Source organism: Equus asinus, chromosome 5 (genome assembly GCF_041296235.1).
Source record: "Equus asinus isolate D_3611 breed Donkey chromosome 5, EquAss-T2T_v2, whole genome shotgun sequence".
In the NCBI taxonomy this organism is placed as follows: Eukaryota; Metazoa; Chordata; class Mammalia; order Perissodactyla; family Equidae; genus Equus; species Equus asinus.
In genome coordinates, this window is record NC_091794.1 from 58,166,619 (window position 1) to 58,185,660 (window position 19,042).

At 40.9% G+C, this 19,042-nt stretch overlaps 2 protein-coding genes across 3 annotated transcripts in view; one reads left to right on the top strand and one right to left on the bottom strand.

Moving 5' to 3' along the window:
- The window catches only part of LOC106835332 (G elongation factor mitochondrial 1), a 47,665-nt gene that overhangs the window by 11,608 nt on the left and 17,015 nt on the right, over positions 1 to 19,042 (bottom strand). For both annotated transcript variants that reach the window (XM_014847609.3, XM_070509594.1), the window contains exons 9-13: positions 15,336 to 15,473; positions 13,733 to 13,834; positions 12,022 to 12,078; positions 9,317 to 9,454; positions 8,364 to 8,446 (exon numbers count right to left, since the gene is read on the bottom strand). In XM_014847609.3, coding sequence (XP_014703095.3) covers positions 8,364 to 8,446; positions 9,317 to 9,454; positions 12,022 to 12,078; positions 13,733 to 13,834; positions 15,336 to 15,473 — 518 coding nt within the window. The remainder of the gene's footprint in view (positions 1 to 8,363; positions 8,447 to 9,316; positions 9,455 to 12,021; positions 12,079 to 13,732; positions 13,835 to 15,335; positions 15,474 to 19,042) is intronic.
- On the top strand, positions 2,065 to 9,297 carry LOC106835333 (latexin). Its single transcript, XM_014847610.3, has 6 exons — positions 2,065 to 2,406; positions 3,470 to 3,532; positions 4,609 to 4,786; positions 5,082 to 5,218; positions 7,696 to 7,758; positions 8,006 to 9,297. The coding sequence occupies exons 1-6, from the start codon at positions 2,278 to 2,280 to the stop codon at positions 8,102 to 8,104; spliced, it is 669 nt and encodes a 222-aa protein (XP_014703096.1). The 5' UTR covers positions 2,065 to 2,277; the 3' UTR covers positions 8,105 to 9,297.

Here is a 19,042-nt window from a genome sequence, read left to right on the forward strand (position 1 = left end):
ACAAAGACAGATTTTACAGTAGCTCCAGTAGAGAAGAGGTGGAAGAAGGAAGACATCACTTGGTAGGCAGCTAATAGGAAAGCTGAAGGTAAAAGAACCCATGCCCTCTGGCAGACCACTGGCATGCTGCAGAATTTAGTTTTGGCAAAACATCATGACTCATTAAAATTGATGTTAATTAGAATTGTGTTGGTTTTATTGTTTCTATTTTGCAGATTTCTTTTAATTTTATAGTCGTACCAAAGTTGCAAGCCAGAGGCATTTTTACTTAGTTTTATGTTCATATAGTTATATAAAGCTATAACAATTTAATTTACCTGATGCCAGAGACTCAATAATTTTGTTACTTTCAAGGTAATCCACACATACTCAAGTTTAAGGATAATGATCTCTTGACTAACCATTTGTGAAGCCTTAGCAAGCAACTAAGATTTCAAGGACTCAAATACAGGAATGAGATTCTCTTAATGTAGTTTATTTAACACCTAAATAGGCAGTTAATTTCTTTTAGTGTAATAATTCTATTTTAAAAAGAACCTAAATCGGTATGTGTACTTTTAGTAAATGCCTGATGTGTCATAACATGTTATCAGTCTTGATCTACAGAGATGATAATTGTATTCAGAAAGCTTCAAAATGGTGACTTCATCTAGCAAGCTCACACATTGTACTTCTCACAACTCTAACTGGTAATAACACAGGAGATGTTAACCAGCTAATTGTGAAACCTTAAAATTTTATTATCAGATGCCAGCCCAGTAGCATAGCGGTTAAGTTCGTGGGCTTGCTTCAGTGGCCTAGGGTTCGGAGGTTTGGATCCAGAACGCAGACATACACACCGCTTGCCAAGCCACCCTGTGGCTGCGTTTCACACACAAAATACAGGAAGATTGGCACAGATGTTGGCTCAGGGCTAATCTTCCTCACCAAAAAAATAAAATTTCATTAGCAGCAAAAAGTTCTTTCTGCGTCATCAGAATGTACTCAGCCACTCTTTCCTGGACACTATGAAAGGAGCACATAATTCAAACAATTCACACACATACACACAATGACAACCTAAAAGGTTGGCTGAAGGATGAATGAGTCACCACCCTCCCCCACAAAAAACCTTCAATCTTTTAGAAAAAGCCTTCAGAAGAAAAACTAACCCATTCATCCTCCAGTGACTTGACAGTTGTTGGCTAATATAACTAGAAAGGATGGGAAATGCCTTAGTGCTTACTATTTTTAAAAAGCTACTTCCTCGATAGAAAGACTTTATTTACAAATAAATTGAAAAAGGTTTCTGAGGAAAACAACATATTACAAATACATTTTTGTTAACTTTTTTTTAAAAAGCATCACCACAACATATGTTTACTCAAAGAGCCTTCAAAACTCCATTTTGAGAAAAAGAGCAAAGAATCTTTATTTCCAAGCCAACAAGCTAAAGGGGCAGTTTGGTCATACGTGTAATGACAAGGAACCTTAGCTTCCTGATCCAGAGCAAACCCAGCAGTTCCTTTAAAGGTGACACAAGAAGGTAATGAGGAGATCTAGAGAGTGGAAACGCAAGGCCTGCTGAAAGTCTGCGCTTGCTTAAGCAGCTTTAAAAATCCTGCTTTTGTTAGAAGCTACCTCAATGTAGGGCTTTGGAAAGTTTAAAGTACTTATTTGAAAGTAAAAATTTCAGTGAATCAGAAACTTCGAAGCATGGTGTTATATCAAAACCTCATCTTTCTAAGATCAGTAAAGGGCGAGAGGGCTGCAGGTGCATTTTTGTCTCTCTCCTAATCCAAATTACATAATCCTCCAAACTAATGCCACAGTTCGCAGTCGCATACTCTTGGTCAGAAGTGGTCCAACCCTACAAAAGTCGGGGATGAGCAAGCCTGTTCCTGGACGCCCTCGACGGGCGGGAAACGAAGGGATGGGAACCGCGCAGGACCCGGCGCTTCCCCGCACTTCGCCCGGCGCCCGTCACGGTGCGTGGCGTGGAAGGGAGCCGGGCTCCTGTCGCGGGCGGAATCTGCAGGGCCGGGGGCATCGCCCCGAGGGGCGGAGTCCGGAAAGCCCCGCCCCGCACTGCGGGCCAGGCTGGGAGCAGGAAGGACGAAGTCCCGCCCGCACGCCGCTCCCGCCGGGACCAGGGGCTCCGGCACGCGGAAGCCGGGAGCAGGCGGGCGGCTTCCTGACTCCGGGCAGCGGGCAGGGAGGGGCGAGCGGGGAGCGAGGAGGAGCCGCCGCCCGGCCGCCGAGCTCCAGCAGCCAGCCGCCCGGCCGCCGCTGCCCGAGATGGAAATCCCGCCGACAGAGCACCCCGCCGCCAAGGCGGCCTCGGTGGCGGAGAACTGCATCAACTACCAGCAGGGGAGCCCCCACAGGGTGTTCCTGGTGCAGACCGTCCGCCAGGCCAGCAGGGAGGTGAGTCCGCGGCGGGCGGGCGGCCCTCTCCCCTCTCCCCGGCGAGACCTGCGGGCCCGCTCCTGCGCTTCCCCCACTACTCCAGTCCGCACCTACAAAAGCTCCTGTCCTGCGAACGAGTCTTCGTTGCTTACATTTTAAGACCAACCCTTATCAGACGCTTTGACCATAATGAAGGGGGAGAAACAGCAGGAGAAAGTGACAACCAAAGTCCGAGAGTAAAAGCATTGTGGCCCGAACCTTCGCCTGAACCACCCCAACACTCCTGCCGCTGACTCCGTAAGAGACGTGCTTCCTCCGGCTAAAGGAGTGAATTAAATGCTTAAGGCCTCAGCAGTCACTGCGTTCGCTGTCATTTTACTAAATTCTAAGGGCTCTGAGGTCCTCCCTTATTTATCCGACATAAGTTTAACTGCTACAGTCTTTAAGCGCTGACAGGGAGGACGGTGTTATTTCAAAACTGCATCAGACAGCATAATGAAGCGTAAACTTTCAATTGTATCTTGATTGAAAGGTGAAATCCCTAAATGTTTGTCTTACTGTTATAAAATTTGTTAAAGTCTCTTTTTGCAGGTCCACCAACCATACAAGTAAAAACAGTACTAAACATCTCTCACCACTCCACACTAATCTGCCTCAATAGAATTAATTCAGCTTCACCGAACACTATCTGGAGGGTACACAGGACTTTATGAAAAATCTTTTCGACGGTGTATTCTGTTTATTGTCTTTAGAATTAAAGGCTGTTTCAAAATTTCTTCTGTAGAGAAGTTAGGATCACAGACCCAGAGGTTGAAGTCCTCTGATGAATGAAAGTGAATTGTAACCCATTTTGTTTCTATATGCTTTTATCCCACCCTTCTGTTCTCATCCAAAATAAACCTGATAGAGGACCTGCTAACTTAGATGTTACATACACGGTGACATGCATTTTTCAAGGTCTAAGGCTCTAATCATTTTACCCTTCCCAGTCAGCCGCCCAACCAAAGGAGAATGGGTTCTTCTAACAATGCAAAGAACTGCGTTATTGTTATAATAACTCACCACATTTTCTTAATTTTAGGATATTCCGGGAAGAGGACATAAGTATCGCCTTAAATTTTCTGTGGAAGAAATTATCCAAAAAGTAAGTGAACCTCCTTTATTATTAAATAAAATTTGATTCTAAATCTTCCAGAGCACCTTTGCTGATCGAATCATAGAATTTGGGGTTTTTTTAAAGCTGTTGTGAAATCCCTGCCTCGAAATAAACGATATCATACAAGGGTCAGTTTTTACTCTTTTTGTATATTCTGAGATACATGAAGTATTTCTATTGAGCTATTTAGAAAACAGACTCTATATACTTCAGTTCAAATAAATTCCCTTTAAAAATGTTATATACTTATCGGGCAGTCTGAACTCATGCCTAATATTACTCTCATCACACTTTTTGTCTGCCTTTCTCATTCTGTTTTTGGTTTCTTTTACTTAAAAAAAGCAAGTGCTTTAGATATTTATGAGTATTAGAATGGCCAACTAATAGCACCGTGTTCAGATAAGAATCTTTCAGTAATGGAGCAGGGAAATGTTTAAAAATTACACACCTATCAAACTATTAATGAAACAAAGTTAAAAGGAACTGCAATTCGTACCATAACCATCTTGTAATTAAAAAAAGCTTGCCCTTTTGTTGAGCATAATTCAGAAGAGATATAGGCCAACATAAGGAGATTCATTAAAAGGCACTTGAGCTGCTAGACACTCGTCTTTACCACGCAGAACCAATGCTACAATCTTCTCATTTACATCTAGGCACAGACTGCTGTATCTGAGCTTGAGAGGATTTGTGTTATTTCAGGAGCAGAGACGAAGAGTGACGGAAAGACTTAAAAAGTAACCCGTCTGGGGTTGGCATGCAAAGTCAGACTCAAATCCGGCCTTGCAGATGGATGCCCCATTAATTCTGAAATATATTCAAAGTTTTAGGATGAATTTAGAGGATTATGAGGCCTTCTAAGTTGTAAAATAAGCAATCTCTTTTAGATACCTCTAAGAAAAGTATTAGGCCATCCCCATTAGATACCTCTGGAATGTTACTCCGAAGTCAGGTCTGAAACACCAATAGCGGGCCAATGCCTTAAACGTTCTATCTCAAAGAACAATAATTAGTAATGGATGGCCATCTGCACGTAAAGATCATCTGCAAAATGTTTCACACAGCAAGTTACAGTGGACTGCACAGCAGAAGTACTTTACCCTCCAACGGGACAACATTCTGCACCAGAAGTCAACTTCACATTTGAAGGAGAAATCGGAAAGAACCCAGATGAAGAAGATAACACATTTTATCAAAGACTCAAGTCCATGGAGGAACCACTAGAAGCACAAAATATTCCAGGTACATAAATATGCCATGGAAAAATATTTTTTCAACTTTAAGATCAATATCAATTATCTATGCTCAAAATTTATGTTAACATAATGTTGGAAATATACTGGCTTTTGCAAAAATATTCATTACCAATCTAATTAAACAAAAAAAGGCCTTGGAACTTTATAGATCCATAGCTTAATTATTTTCTGCACACATTTCAAGGAAACTATGACAAGATTTAGAATTTAGGTTTTTTTAAGAGGTTAATACTGTATGTATAAAATAATTCCATTTACCATAAAAATGTTTCCTTCACTAGACAATTTTGGAAACGTATCTCCAGAAATGAAGCCAGTTCGACATTTAGCCTGGGTTGCCTGTGGTTATATAATATGGCAGAATTCTACTGAAAACACATGGTATAAAATGGTAAAAATTCAAACTGTCAAGCAAGTGGTAAGTAATTTCTATAAAATACACTATTAACAGGGCTAATATTTACTGAAAGTGTTATAATTCATGATTGGATAAATAGCGCCCCTTTAGTTACTTTGTATTCAAGACCTAGTATTTTCAAAGAGAGGTCAGTTATAATGACGGCTAGAGAACGTGAAGCTGCAGTTTCAAGAGCGTGAAGTCTGGAGTCAGAGATAATTCGGCATTCAGTTTTTGTGCTCAGCCTAATATAGATTATTTCCCTTGGCAACCCAAGTTTGGTCAAATTACTGCAGCCACGCAATACTGAGACCATGTCTGCTTCGCTCCTCCACCGAGAGCTGGTGGTGCCAGAGCTGCTGTGACACATGGCTGCATTTTTTCCCTACGGCTCAGCCAGAACAAAAATATTGGCATGGATTTGTGAAGCTTGCTATATGTAATTTTCTTTTATAATCTATTTAGTCATAATTTCCAAGCAATTATTGGAAATAATTTACAATATTTACGTCTGGTATAACTATTCTGAACTGCCTCTTTCTGGACCTTAAAGAAATAAAAATAAATTCTTTGATTTTATCTTTATTAAGAGGTTAAAAAGAAAAAACTATGTCAACCAGTAGTATCTAATGGAAAACAAGGAAAATACTGTAAAGAAACCACAACCAACAGTTGTAGTGAGCTCCGTTGGGAGAACAGGCCTCTCCAGCAGACCGGTGTCAGCTCGTTGCTGACAAACTCCAGGCAGCTGGAGCACCTTCTCTGCAGGCTTTTGCGACCACTTATTAGATCCCTATGGGCACTTGAGGCAGGACAGTCACTTACAACTCAGAGTGTGACACCAAATACCCAACGTGAATATTACAGTGGCACTTTAAGAAACAGCCTTTCTCTAATGCGTTTTTGAAGACATCAACCTTGGTTACAAGATTCCCATAGGGGTACCACAGCCTCAAATAACTGAGTAAGTGGTCCAGGTACCAGAGCCTATACAATCATAATTATGAATTTCAAGCCACGTTTTTATGCAAAATATGCACAAGACAGTGCTAGTAGTTTCATGAAAGCATTAAGGAAAATCTCAGCAGAAGGGTTTAACCACTGCTTCAGGCTATGTATCTTATGTATCTTTACCTATTAAGATCCAACATGTAAGGAACCTTACTGATTTTTACCTTATCTTTAAAAGACAGTCTTTGTTGTTATATTCAAAGAAAGGATTACTTCAAGATGCTGTAAGGAGAGAATAGTATTTGACCCTGGGGTCACATTTATAATCACTGTTAACCAAAGAAGCCGCAGGAGCTTGTGCTGCCCCTGGGAGTCTCGGGCTGGTTTTGATACGTCCATTATAAGCCTTAAAGAGCCTGTGTAAGGAGAGCAGATCTCTGATGATTGTGTTTTTTTTTTAAATTGGCACTTGAGCTAACAACTGTCGCCAATCTTCTTTTTTCCCTGCTTTTTCTCCCCAAATCTCCCCAGTACATAGTTGTATATTTTAATTGTGGGTCCTGCTAGTTGTGGCATGTGGGACGCCACCTCAGCATAGCCTGATGAGCAGTGCCATGTCCCTACCCAGGATCTGAACCGGCAAAAGCCCGGGCCACCAAAGAAAAGCGGACGAACTTAACCACTCGGCCACGGGGCCAGCCTTTGATAATCTTGGTTTTAAACTATGTGGATGCAATATTTCTGTGGACCTAGTGGTATAAATACTTTATATTCCCAAAGCAAGAAGCAGCACAGATCAAAGCTTTAATGACAAAGTCAGATAACCGCATTCATTACATTTTACTATTTTCATTTTTTTAAAAGAATTTCTATTACAAAATTGGTTTCCTTTAATGTAAACACTCATTTCAGTAGTTTATCCCTTAAATGATGCTTCTGTGAACAATCGAAACATTAAGGAATCTTAAATGACGAACTACAGACTGTAATGCTCTTAAATAGCTACCACAACTTAGAAACCCAAAGAGCGGGGCCGGCGGGGTGGCGCAGTGGTTAAGTGCGCATGTTCCGCTTCTCAGTGGCCGGCGGTTCGGCGGTTCGCCGGTTCGGATGCCAGGTGCGGACATGGCACCACTTGGCAAAAACCATGCTGTGGCGGGTGTCCCTCATATAAAGTAGAGGAAGATGGGCACGGATGTCAGCTCAGGGCCAGTCTTCCTCAGCAAAAAGAGGAGGATTGGCAGTAGTTAGCTCAGGGCTAATCTTCCTCAAAAAAAACCCCAAAAAACAAGAACCCCAAACAGAAAGGGTAAATGATTTTTAGAGTAACAAATGACAACTCATGATTTTAAAATGTAGTTTGAAAGAAAACTTATTTATAAGACAACAGTTTTTCTGTCAGGCTAAATAAATTATGACATTCAAATTTTATTTTTACTTAAGTGGAAGTATTATAATCATCTACTAATGAACCTGATTTTTAAAATTAAAGTATTTTTGCCAATGATATTAAGTTTTAAACAGCAGGTTTTTATTTTTTATTATAGCAAAGAAATGATGACTTCATTGAGTTACACTATACCATTCTACTTCATGACATTCCATCTCAGGTGAAGTATCATGTGCCTTCATTTGAAAATTGAGACTAGTTTTGTAGCCACAGTATGCCTTATTAATTTTGACTTTAAATCAGAATTCGTGTAAATTCAAATAGGCACCAGGTTGAAGTATATCATACTTGTAGCAGTTTAACTTGTTTTCCTTTATTCTTTATGAGGACTGTTTTGTCTCGAATAAAATGTAAGCCCAACTCTGTTTTCTGAATTTTATCATAGCATTAGTTTCCTTTGCTTCCAGGAGATTATTCCCTGGCAAATGCAAGTTCTCTGGCATCCACAGTATGGTACTAAAGTAAAACACAGCAGCCGTCTGCCTAAGGAAGCACAACTGGAATAAATGAAGACCCTAACCCTGGAGGAAGTGTAAACATGCTTATTAACGATGTGTATGTCAGTCTTCACTGATATCTAGCTTAAGGGGCCAAACAAATCCCAAAGTGTTGCTTAGTACAAATGTCTTGATTACAGTACTATACAGCTTCCATAATAAAGTGCCAAGAGGTGCAAGCGTCTTAATAACAGTAACAGTGCTATGTATAACCCATAATAAAAAGCTTCAGTTCTCGCCTCATAGGATGTTCGTGTTGCATACTTACGGGACAGGGGCAGTAATGGTCTCCCTGAAAGCAACTTTTGGTTTTCCTGTGATACAAGGACAGCCATATTCTCTTTCCATCCTCTAAAAAGAGCAGGGAAGATAATGTTTTGGTATATTTAAATTAAAAAAATAAAAAAGAAGAAAAACTCTAAGAATCTTAACTACTTTAGAAGCATTCATTTAAATAGATAAGCAAATGATGTTTTAAATCATTTAAGTATCTTACAAGGATACATGATGTTAAACAATACAACCTGCTTTTACAGATTTTGTATAAATGAATTCTAATTTGTACTGATTAATTTACACTTACCTCCAAGTAATCCATCCACTAAAACTTCACCTTTGTTCCATCTTACTGCAATTTCACTATATAGCATCTGAATCTGTTGTCAGAATTTTCTTCTATCTCAACTTCAAAGATATGATCACAACCAGAATTTTTACTCTAAGTCACATATCTTTCGTTTTCATTCATAGAAACACAACACCTTTCCTAGGGAAGTACAGGCCCCATCTAGCCACTCTTTTATCCATATAATAACGGTCTTCAAGTGCTGACTTGGGAAGAAAACAGACAAGAAGTGGCCTGGAGAGCGCGTACTGGTGGGACAACTTTCTCAGCAGGTTGTCTCCCTGGGGCTGGGGCCAGGATATCCATGACCCAACTAACCATGACCTGGGGATGGATGGATGGTCTTACTGCAAATCTCCTGAGCCTTGATTCTAGAAGTCTGCAATGTTTTACAAATAGAAAGATTTAGAGATCAAAATAATTTGTAACATGTAGAAGAGGAAGGAGTACACCATATCTGGATGCAAACCACAGTGAAGCTTGGCGAAGCACTGTTGTTATTATGACTGTGAGACTGAGAATTACTGACTTTCACTCTTAACGAAATACAGACATAAATAAAGTGAATTTAAATTAACTTCCTTGTTATTTAATACCTGAGCATAGATTTCCAGGTGTAATTCTCCCATTCCAGATACAACTGTCTCTTTGCTTTCCGTGTCAAAGTGGACTTTAAATGTGGGATCTTCTCTTGTAAACCTGCCAATACCTTTTGAAAATTTTTCCAGATCATTCTTTAAAAAAAGAAAGCCAGTACACATTTTACTAAGCATGATAAGCAATGGGATTGTTGACCAAACTTTACTGAATGCAATCAAATACATAAGCAGTTAAGAATTAAAAATAATCCACCATCTAGTTCCTAGGACACATGCTTTAATATGTGAGCTTGGATACCACACAGCCAAGAGAGCAGGGAATAGCCAGCTCACAGAATTTTCTTTCTCTACCAAGAGAAAAATCAAGAGTCCAAGACTTAACTCTATGCCCTTTCCTATTATATTGATAAAAACTGTCCATTTGTGGAAAACTGCCCATCATTGCAGAAAGTAGAATCTGTTTTCCTGTGTTATATTTCAGAAGTCCTATACATAATCAAAGGAATCAGCATGTTTACCAAGACTCTACTGTAGATTCAGGAGGACAGTTCAGACCAACAGTAGGGCAAATGCCACACTGAGACGGCTCCCCTTCAAAGCAATCTGCGCGGGTGTGTTGCGATGCACCTCTATTCTTCTTAGACGTAATTCCATACGTGGTAAGCAGAATAACGGCCCTCTAAGGATATGTCCATATCCCCTTAAACTTGTGAACTTCACATGGCAAAGGGGACTCTGCAGAAGTGACTGAGGTTGCAGACTTCAAGCTGGGGGAGATGATCATGAATAATCTGGGTGGGCCTAATGTAATCACATGGGCCTTTAAAAAATGGAAGAGGAATGCAGAAGGGTAGGTCAGAGAGATGGGAGAGGGAAGAAGAGGCAGGAGCTATCTGAAGCACGAGAGGGATTTACTTTACTGCTGCTGGCACTGAAGAGGAAGGGGCCACAAACCTGGGAAGGGGGGCAGCTTCTAGAAGCCAGAACGGCCCTCAGCTGACAGTGAGCAAGGAAATGGGGACCCAAGTCCTATAACCACAAGGAGCTGAATTCTGCCAACAATCTAAGGAAGCAAGGAAATAAACTGTCCTCTAGAGCCTCCAGAAAACAACATAGCCCTGCCAATGTCTTGATTTTAGCCCATTAAGATCCATGTCAGATTTCTGACCTACACAATTGTAAAATAATACATTTGTGCTGTTTTAAGCCACTGAGTTTGTGGCAATTTCTTACAGCAGCAAAAGGAAACTAACATGCCCCAAATCACCAGTATTAACAGCTATCACCTGTGGCTGGAGCTGTGCTATGTGTTTTGTATATGTTATCTGATTCTAACCATAATGCTGCAAGACAGAATTATCCACATTTTTCAGGTGAGGAAACAAGGCACAGAGAAGTTAAGTGACTTGCTCAAGGCCAAACAGCTAGTGCAGGGCAAAGCTGGGACTGAATACTGGGTTAGTCTATCTCCAAAGTCTTTTCCCTTATCCCTGCGCTAGCCAGGTACCCTCAACTTACTAGATCATCCCTGCCCCCACTATTGAGAGTCTTGGCTTTATGCAGTGACTTCATTATTTGATTTAAATTAATTTACTCCAGGAGGCAGACAACCCTGAGACACCAAAAACTCTTTTGGATATTGATGCATTTGATTTCTCTGCGTTACTGAGGATTATCAACACTTAAATGCCTTCCCTAAACGCTGCATTTAGGAGTGAAGAAACATAGTATCTTTAACTTATAGCCCTGCATATTCTGAGGGGAAAAGCAAACAATTTAGCAAAGCACTTGGAACAAACTGTGGCATCTGTGTGGCAAGACGGACGGTTCGTCTCTCCTCAGATTTCTGAGATGGAGTCATTTACTGTTTCTTGCCATCTCAACATTCTCTTTTCTATAATGAGAAGGGTCTGGAAAATCTCAAATTCCTCAAAATAGATGAAGTAGCAGCTGTTAATGTATCCACAAGACAATAAATCAGAGCATGTTCTGTAAATGATAGTTTCCAGGTGACAAGAGGTCAGAATGTTCAGCTAATGCATGAATGAGTTAATTTCAATATACCATATGAAGGTGATTGTTACGAATGTCAAGGCAACTTAAGAACTAAACAAGTTATGGTTCAAGTTCATGACTAATTCCAGTGGCAAGCAATATGAATGCAGAACCTATTCAAGCAATTTTGGCTTTGTAAAAAGCTAAATGACATCAAATCCAATCATAAAACTGTCACATCTGAAAGTGAAAAAAACAGTTTGTAGGCTTTCCATGTTATAATCAGACACTGACTTAACTATCACAAGTCTGGGGATGTATTATGATTCATGAGGCAGTCAATCTCTGCAATATTCTAGTGTCCTTTACAGTGGGCTTCCCCCAACTTCGGACAAACGCACCTGCTTCCCCTTTACCATCCCTTTGCGACCTGAATCTATGACGTCACTTCCCACTCTGGAGCCAACGCTACCTAAGGAGTTACAATGCACAGTCTCGTGAAGGCCTTAATACTATCAATTTCTTCAAATATACTGGGGAGTAATTTCTACTAATATACCGATAAATTTAAAAGGTGATTTCAATACCAAAAGAGGAAACAGAGACCATAAGACTGCTGGTTATCAAAAGATGCTGTGCATTGTGTAGACAGATAAAAAGGAGCTCAAGTTTTTATTGTGATATACTGAACATTAAGTCAAACCTACCTTGTTAGAAGGCTTCATTGCTATTGAAATGACAGGATCAGGAACATGAATTGACTCCTACAATATTATTTAAAAGAAGAGAGAATAATTCAGAGGTATTACTGTGTATGTCAGAGATGAATTAATCTGAATGTTCTACTTTCCAGTAGAACAAAGGACAAATACTAGTCAACATCTGTAGTCCAGACGGTATACATCTTGGTCTGTTTTGCATTACATAAATGAACATATTAATTAATAAATAAAGGTGTCCACTTATATGATCTCCTCCCTCCCCAAATAACAAAAATAAAGTATCTATTTATTTAACTGTCTAAGACCCTTAAATTTATCGACCCTTTGTTTAACATAATCATTATAATGAATCCAAATGATGAGATGTGGAATTCTTATTGACTGGTGGCTATATTTGCTGTTGCTATCTTCTGAGAAGTTACTTTATTTAATCAAAATATACTATACTCATTGACAAGAGAAACGGAGAAAGGGCATTAGATTTTTTATACATATGATACCTTATTTAATCAATCACAACTCTGAGAGGCAGATATTATTTTTCCCATTTTGCAAATAAAATCATTAAAGGCTTGGAAAGAAGATAAAATACCTTGGCCAAGGGCCTTAGAGAGCAGAGGGCAGAGGTGAGACTCTAAGCAGGCTGACTTGCTTCAAAGCTTGAGCACGTGCCACACCTCCAGTCCCTTCACATTGCCAGGGACAAGTATTTAAAGGAGGTCTTATCAATAATAAAATACAACATTCTCGTTATCTAGATTCCCCCAAAACTTGCATGGATTTATTTATGATTTTTGTAGTATCTTAAATCATTTGTAAAACCACAGACATTAGAGAATATTTTATACAAAAAAATTAAATTACAAAATTATGCGTTCATCATTGTATACAGGAGCTATTATAGTGCTCACTTGTTAGCGTTGGACCAGTTCTTACATAAACGACCCACTGTAAATGCCTTCACTGCAAATTACCTGTCCCCTAAGTACTCATATTCTTTCTTTACTGAATTCAGGAGAGGAACCAGCCTCACGAACAAGTGGTCATACTGTAGGAGAGCCTGCTCTCCTGTAGAGGCAAAAAAGGGGAGTCAGTGAAGGGGATTCAAAGGCAGCGGCTGCCGAGCACGTTCTTCCCTTCAGGGTCGCTGATGCTGAAAAGGCACCTGTGTGAGGCCCACAGGGCAGGCTGCAGTCAGTCATGCTGTCTAGCTGCATCTTGCCTTCAGACCACGGTTCTGTCCTGTTCTGTTCTCCCCAGGTCTAGCCTAAACATTACAGTCTGGTCCAGCAGTTCTCCTGGGGTTTGAGGGCCCGCCCTCTGGTTGCTGAGTTAATAAAGAGCTGGCACTCCACTGGGACTAGCCTGATGCTGGTGACGGCAATTAGAGAGGCACCCAAAATGGGGAGGCAGAGGAGTCAGAGCTACACATCCAGCTGTGTCCAGGGGAGATTTTCCCTCCACGCCACACCTTGGGGGATCATGGAAGGATTTTACTATGAAAAACCAGGTAAGTCAGCTTACACAGAACACTTGTCTAATTGACATTTAAAGAGCCACAGCCAAACTATACGTGATGCCTATGGCACTCAATGAAAACCTCAGTGGCTGTTTTTCTGAGGTACTAAAGGTACTACATAGAAACACAGACTTTCGAAACTCAAGTGATAAACAGCTTTGAAATTAAATGACTCACCATAGAAAGACCACTATTGTCTTTGTTTGTGAATGTGTCTCCACTAGCACAGTCAATGCCAAATAATGCACAGATGTCTCCGGCAAACACTTCCTCAACATCCTAAATAAAGAAAGAACACAAAATGATACTCGCAAGTAATACAAATCAGGGCATGGTAACTAAAAAGTAACTGCAGAATAAATACATTGTTCATAAATAAACAGGGCAGAATCTCACCATGAATTCTACAAAGAATGAATTAGCTACAACCACTGCAACACCGACAATCAACCACAGCAAAACACCTTAAACAGGGCCCTTATTTAAACCACATCCCAGTCAACAAGAAACTCAGAGATATGGCCTCATTACTTGAGGGATCTGCAGTACTGACAGAACACAGAGCCTCACAGTTCTAAAGTTTCTATTGAATTAAAAAGCATGTACTCTATGTGCTGCCATAGTCCAATGAGATGTGTATGACAAAGGCTTACACGGAAAACCTGCAAAGGAAGTTTTGAAAACAAGGAGAAAGGAGCCCATTGTACTTAAAATAATCAAGTTCTCACAGATGTAAGCAGTTAAGAAAACAGGAACTCTAAGAACAAAGCATTGGTGCCTCTAAGCTTTCTGCTTTTTGTCCTTTTAGACTAACAGTTCATTCTGAACACCTGTGAATGAGCTGCGACTGACTGTGAAGGAGCAAGTGTGTGTGTGTCTGTAACGGTTACACAGCCGTACAGATCACCTAGCTTCTGGCCCATGAAACAGCAGTGCCAGCACTAACCCCTCCAGCCTGCCCCTGTTGCCCATCTCAGAAAACAGCAATGCTGCCCAAGATCGAGACTGCCTATTTATGTTCCAGGAGACACAAAAGTTATGGCCACCAAAAATTTCTGAACGTCAAGATTTTTTCTCCAGGAATACAGAGCTGAACTGGGAAAGGCTGAGAGTAGAAGACAACCACACACACTCGGTACTCCTGCCAAGGCCTAACCCCGTGGACAAGAGAAGGCCAGGACAGACTCAGAGCCAATTCAAGCATTCAAGCCCTAAGCCGAAGTTCATCTTCCAGACCAGATCTTGAAAGGCTTTCAATCTTCAGAGAGATTCCAGCACCAATGGGACCTGTCAAGGGGCTGGTTCTATGAATACAAAACTCTACGGTTAAAAAGAACTTTCACATCCACCATATTTCAGAAAGTAAATCCACTAAACAATGTGGGAAATTATGTGTGAATTTATTACTCTCACTTACCTTTGAGAACCACAGTTCCACTGTCCTAAAAACCTATTATACTCTTTGTAATGATAGCTCTTAAGGGCTGAATCTTGTGTTCTGAGTCTCAGGGACCAAACTGTCCCTTCTCCTTAACCTTGGCCATTGAGGAAATACAGCTAACTCACAAATAGTGGTGTGGAATGTGTTCTTATCATCTGCTGATTTAACCTTTACCAAAGTGCTCCATCAGACCTGTAGCACAGCTAATTAAAAAGGAAGAAGCCAGGAAAACATGTTCAATAAAAGTGATTTTCCCATGGGGTTCAGGATACCAAGAAGGTAGATGTATTTCATGGACATCGGAGAAATTTTGGACCTCACAGCAATGACTGTACTTGCCTCCATCATGTCGGCATGCATGCGAACGAGCCTTTGCACTCGCACTTTCTTTCCTGTCCTGGTGTTATAGATGGTGTCACCCTTCTTCAACTCTCCTTGATAATTGCGAACATAAGTTAACTGTCCAAAACGACCTGCCTAGAAGTCAAGATTGGGTAAGGGCAGAAAGAAATGAAAAAGAAACATAAAAATCAAAATTAGGAGTGATGTCAGTATCATGGCAGAGTGAGCTGTTCCCATTGTGTCTCCCCTCTAAGTTACAGCCAGTAGGAGATCGAATGACAAACAAAAGGTGCACAGCACACCAGAAACCCTGAGAGATCCAGACATATAAACACCTGAAGGTGGGTGGACTGGACCTCTGGGAGGCAGTGGAACTAGGGAAGCAGCCCCGGTGTCCTCCTCTAGTATTGGCAACTCCAACACCAGCCCTCCCAGCAGCAAGGGTGCATCTAAAATGCAGATACCCCTTGTGGTGGTGTCCTGACCTGAAGTTTCAAAAAGCACAGTGGCACTGGAGACCAGAGGCTGCATGAGCAGCAACAGCAGTTTTGGCTCAGCCCCTGCCCCTCTCCCAGCAGTGGCACTTGTGACTTAACCCCCTTCCTTTCCCCTGCAGTGGCGGGTGGCACCTGCAACCTGAGGCTCCAGGAGTCACAGCAGTACCTGTCACCCATCCCCTAGTGGCGGCACCCCTGACACCAGCCCTACCAGCAGCAGGGCTGCACACGAGACCCAGACCTCAGTCACTGGCAGTAACACCTGTGAACTGAGTGCCTCTGGTAGTAGTACTGCCAGCATCCCCAGATAACCTGGGAGCAGCAGCACAGGTGGTGCACAGGGCAGCAGCACCCGAGCCCGTGGAGAGCCCACAGAGAGCTAGTGGAGGAACACGAGACCCAGCAGAGGTGCCTGCAGCCTGGTGACCCCAGTGGCAACACCCGTGACTGTGGGGACATCATAAGCAGCAACCTCGCAGGCACAAGCAGCACAAGAGGGCACTGACGATGCCTCTGGCAGAGGCAGTGGAGGGTGGAAAGTGCAGGCTCTGAAATGCAACCAGAAGCAGCTCAGAATCAAAGTAACCAAAGCCGTGCCCAAATAAGAAAGGTGGGTACCATCATGAATGCGCTGGCAGGGGATTAACTCATCACCCCCCATGAGGAAGCACAGCAACACACAGAACAGAAGGAAAACAACAACCCTCCAGAGACCAAACTGGAAGTCACGGAAGATTGTGATCTAACTGACAGAGTTCAAAATAGCTGTCATGAAGAAACTCACTGAGTTACAAGAAAACTCAGAAAGACAGTTCAATGAGCTCAGGAATAAAATCAACAGAAGGAGCACTTCACCAAAGAGACTGAAACTAAAAACCCCCCAGAAATTCTGGAGATAAAGAACACAATTAATGAGATGAAAAAAACTAGAAAGCATTGGAAATAGAGCAGACCATACGGAAGAAGGGATTTGCAAGCTTGAAGACAGATCTAGAAATGATTCAGGTGGAAGAGGAGAAAGAACTAAGATTTTTTAAAAATGAAGAAAATGGAGAAATATCCAACTCAGGAAAAGCAACATAAGGACAATGGGTATCCCAGAAGGGGAAGAGTGGCAGAAAGGAGCAGAGAGCTTATTCAAAGAAATAACAGCTGAGAACTTCCCAAAACTGAGGAAGGAACTGGATATACAAGTCCATAAAGCTAACAGAACCCCTAATTATCTCAATGCAAAAAGACCTTCTTCAAGGCACTTTACATTAAAACTGCCAAAAGTCAACAACAAAGGAGGAATATTAAGAGCAGCCAGAGAAAATAGCATACAAAGGAACCCACATCAGGCTATCAGCAGATTTCTCAGCAGAAACTCTACAGGCCAGGACAGAGTGGAATGATATATTCAAAATATTGAAAGATAAAAACTGTCAGCCAAGAATACCCTGTCCTGACAGCAAGACAATAATAGTAGGGGACTTCAACACCCCACTTACACAATGGACAGATCATCCAGACAGAAGGTCAACAAGGAACACTAGCCTTAAACAAAACGCTAGGCAAGATGGACTTCATGGATGTATACAGAACATTCCATCTCAAAGCAGCAGAATATACATTCTTCTCAAGGGCACAAAGAACATTCTCAAAGACGGACCATACATTGGGAAGCAAAACAAGCCTCAATAAATTTAAAACACCTGACATCATATCAGGCATCTTTTCTGATCACAATGCTATGAAACTAGAAATCAACTACAATAAGAAAGCTGAAAAAGTCACAAATATGTGTAGACTAAACATGTACTGAACAACTATTGGATCAATGAACAAATAAAAGGAGAAGTCAAAAAATACCTGGAAACAAAAGAAAATGAAAACACAACATAGCAAAGCTTATGCAATGCAGAAAAGTGGTACCAGGGGGAACTAAATAGCAATACAGGCCTACCTCAAGCAACAAGAAAAATTTCAAATAAACAATCTAACACTATACCTAAAAGAACTAGAAAAAGAAGAACAAATAAAACCCAAAGTCAGTTGAAGGAGGGAAATAATAAAAATCAGAGTGGAAATAAATGAAATAGAAACTAAAAAGACAATAGAAAGGATCAATGACACTGAGAGCTGATTCTTTGAAAAGATAAACAAAATTGACAAACCCTTAGCCAGACTAAGAAAAAGAGAGAGAAGGCTCATGGGCTGGCCTGGTGGTGTAGTGGTTCAGTTTACGAGCTACGCTTTAGGGGCCCATGGTTCGCAGGTTTGGAACCTGGGCACAGACCTACACACTGCTCATCAAGCCATGCTGTGGTGGCAACTAACATACAAAATAGAGGAAGATTGGCACAGATGTTAGCTCAGGGCCAATTTCCCCAACAAAAAAATTAAAAAGAGAGAGAAGGCACAAATAAATAAAATCAGTTTTATTTTAAATATTTTATTTAAATATATATTTAAATGAAAGAGGAGAAATTACAGCAGATACCAAAGAAATACAAAGGATTATAAGAATACCATCAAAAGCTATGCACCATGATATACATGATATACATTATACATGATATACACTAACAAACTGGATAACATATAAGAAATGGATAAATTCTTAGACTCTTACAACTTCCCAAAGCTGAATCAAGGAGAAATAGAGAATCTGAATAGACCAATCACAAATAAAGAGATTGAAGAAGTAATGAAGAACCTCCCACAAAACAAAACTTCAGGACCACAGGGCTTCTCTGGTGAATTCAACCAAACATTCAAAGAAGACTTAAGACCTATCCTTCTCAAAGTCTTCCAAAAAGATGAAGAGGACGGGATGCTTCCTAACTCATTTTACAAGGCCAATATTACCCTGAAACCAAAACCAGACAAGGGCAACACAAAAAAGGAAATTACAGGCCAATATTACTGATGAACATAGATGCAAAAATTCTCAACAAAATATTAGCAAATCAAATACAACAATACATTAAAAGGCTCATACACCACGATCAAGTGGGATTTATTCCAGGCACATGGATGGCTCAGCATCCACAAATCAATCAATGTGATTCACCACAATAACAAAAAGAGGAATAAAAATCACATGATCATCTCAATAGATACAGAAAAAGCACTTGACGAGATTCAACATCCATTTATGATAAACCCACAGCCAACCCATACTCAATGGCGAAAAACTGAAAGCCATCCCTCGAAGAACAGGAA

Bases quoted from the DNA above. Each gene is read 5' to 3' on its own strand.
- LOC106835333 (XM_014847610.3), top strand. From the start codon at position 2,278: ATGGAAATCCCGCCGACAGAGCACCCCGCCGCCAAGGCGGCCTCGGTG. The intron at 4,787-5,081 runs GTACATAAATAT...TTCCTTCACTAG, and splicing joins AGAAGCACAAAATATTCCAG to ACAATTTTGGAAACGTATCT. The intron at 5,219-7,695 runs GTAAGTAATTTC...TTTTTATTATAG, and splicing joins TTCAAACTGTCAAGCAAGTG to CAAAGAAATGATGACTTCAT.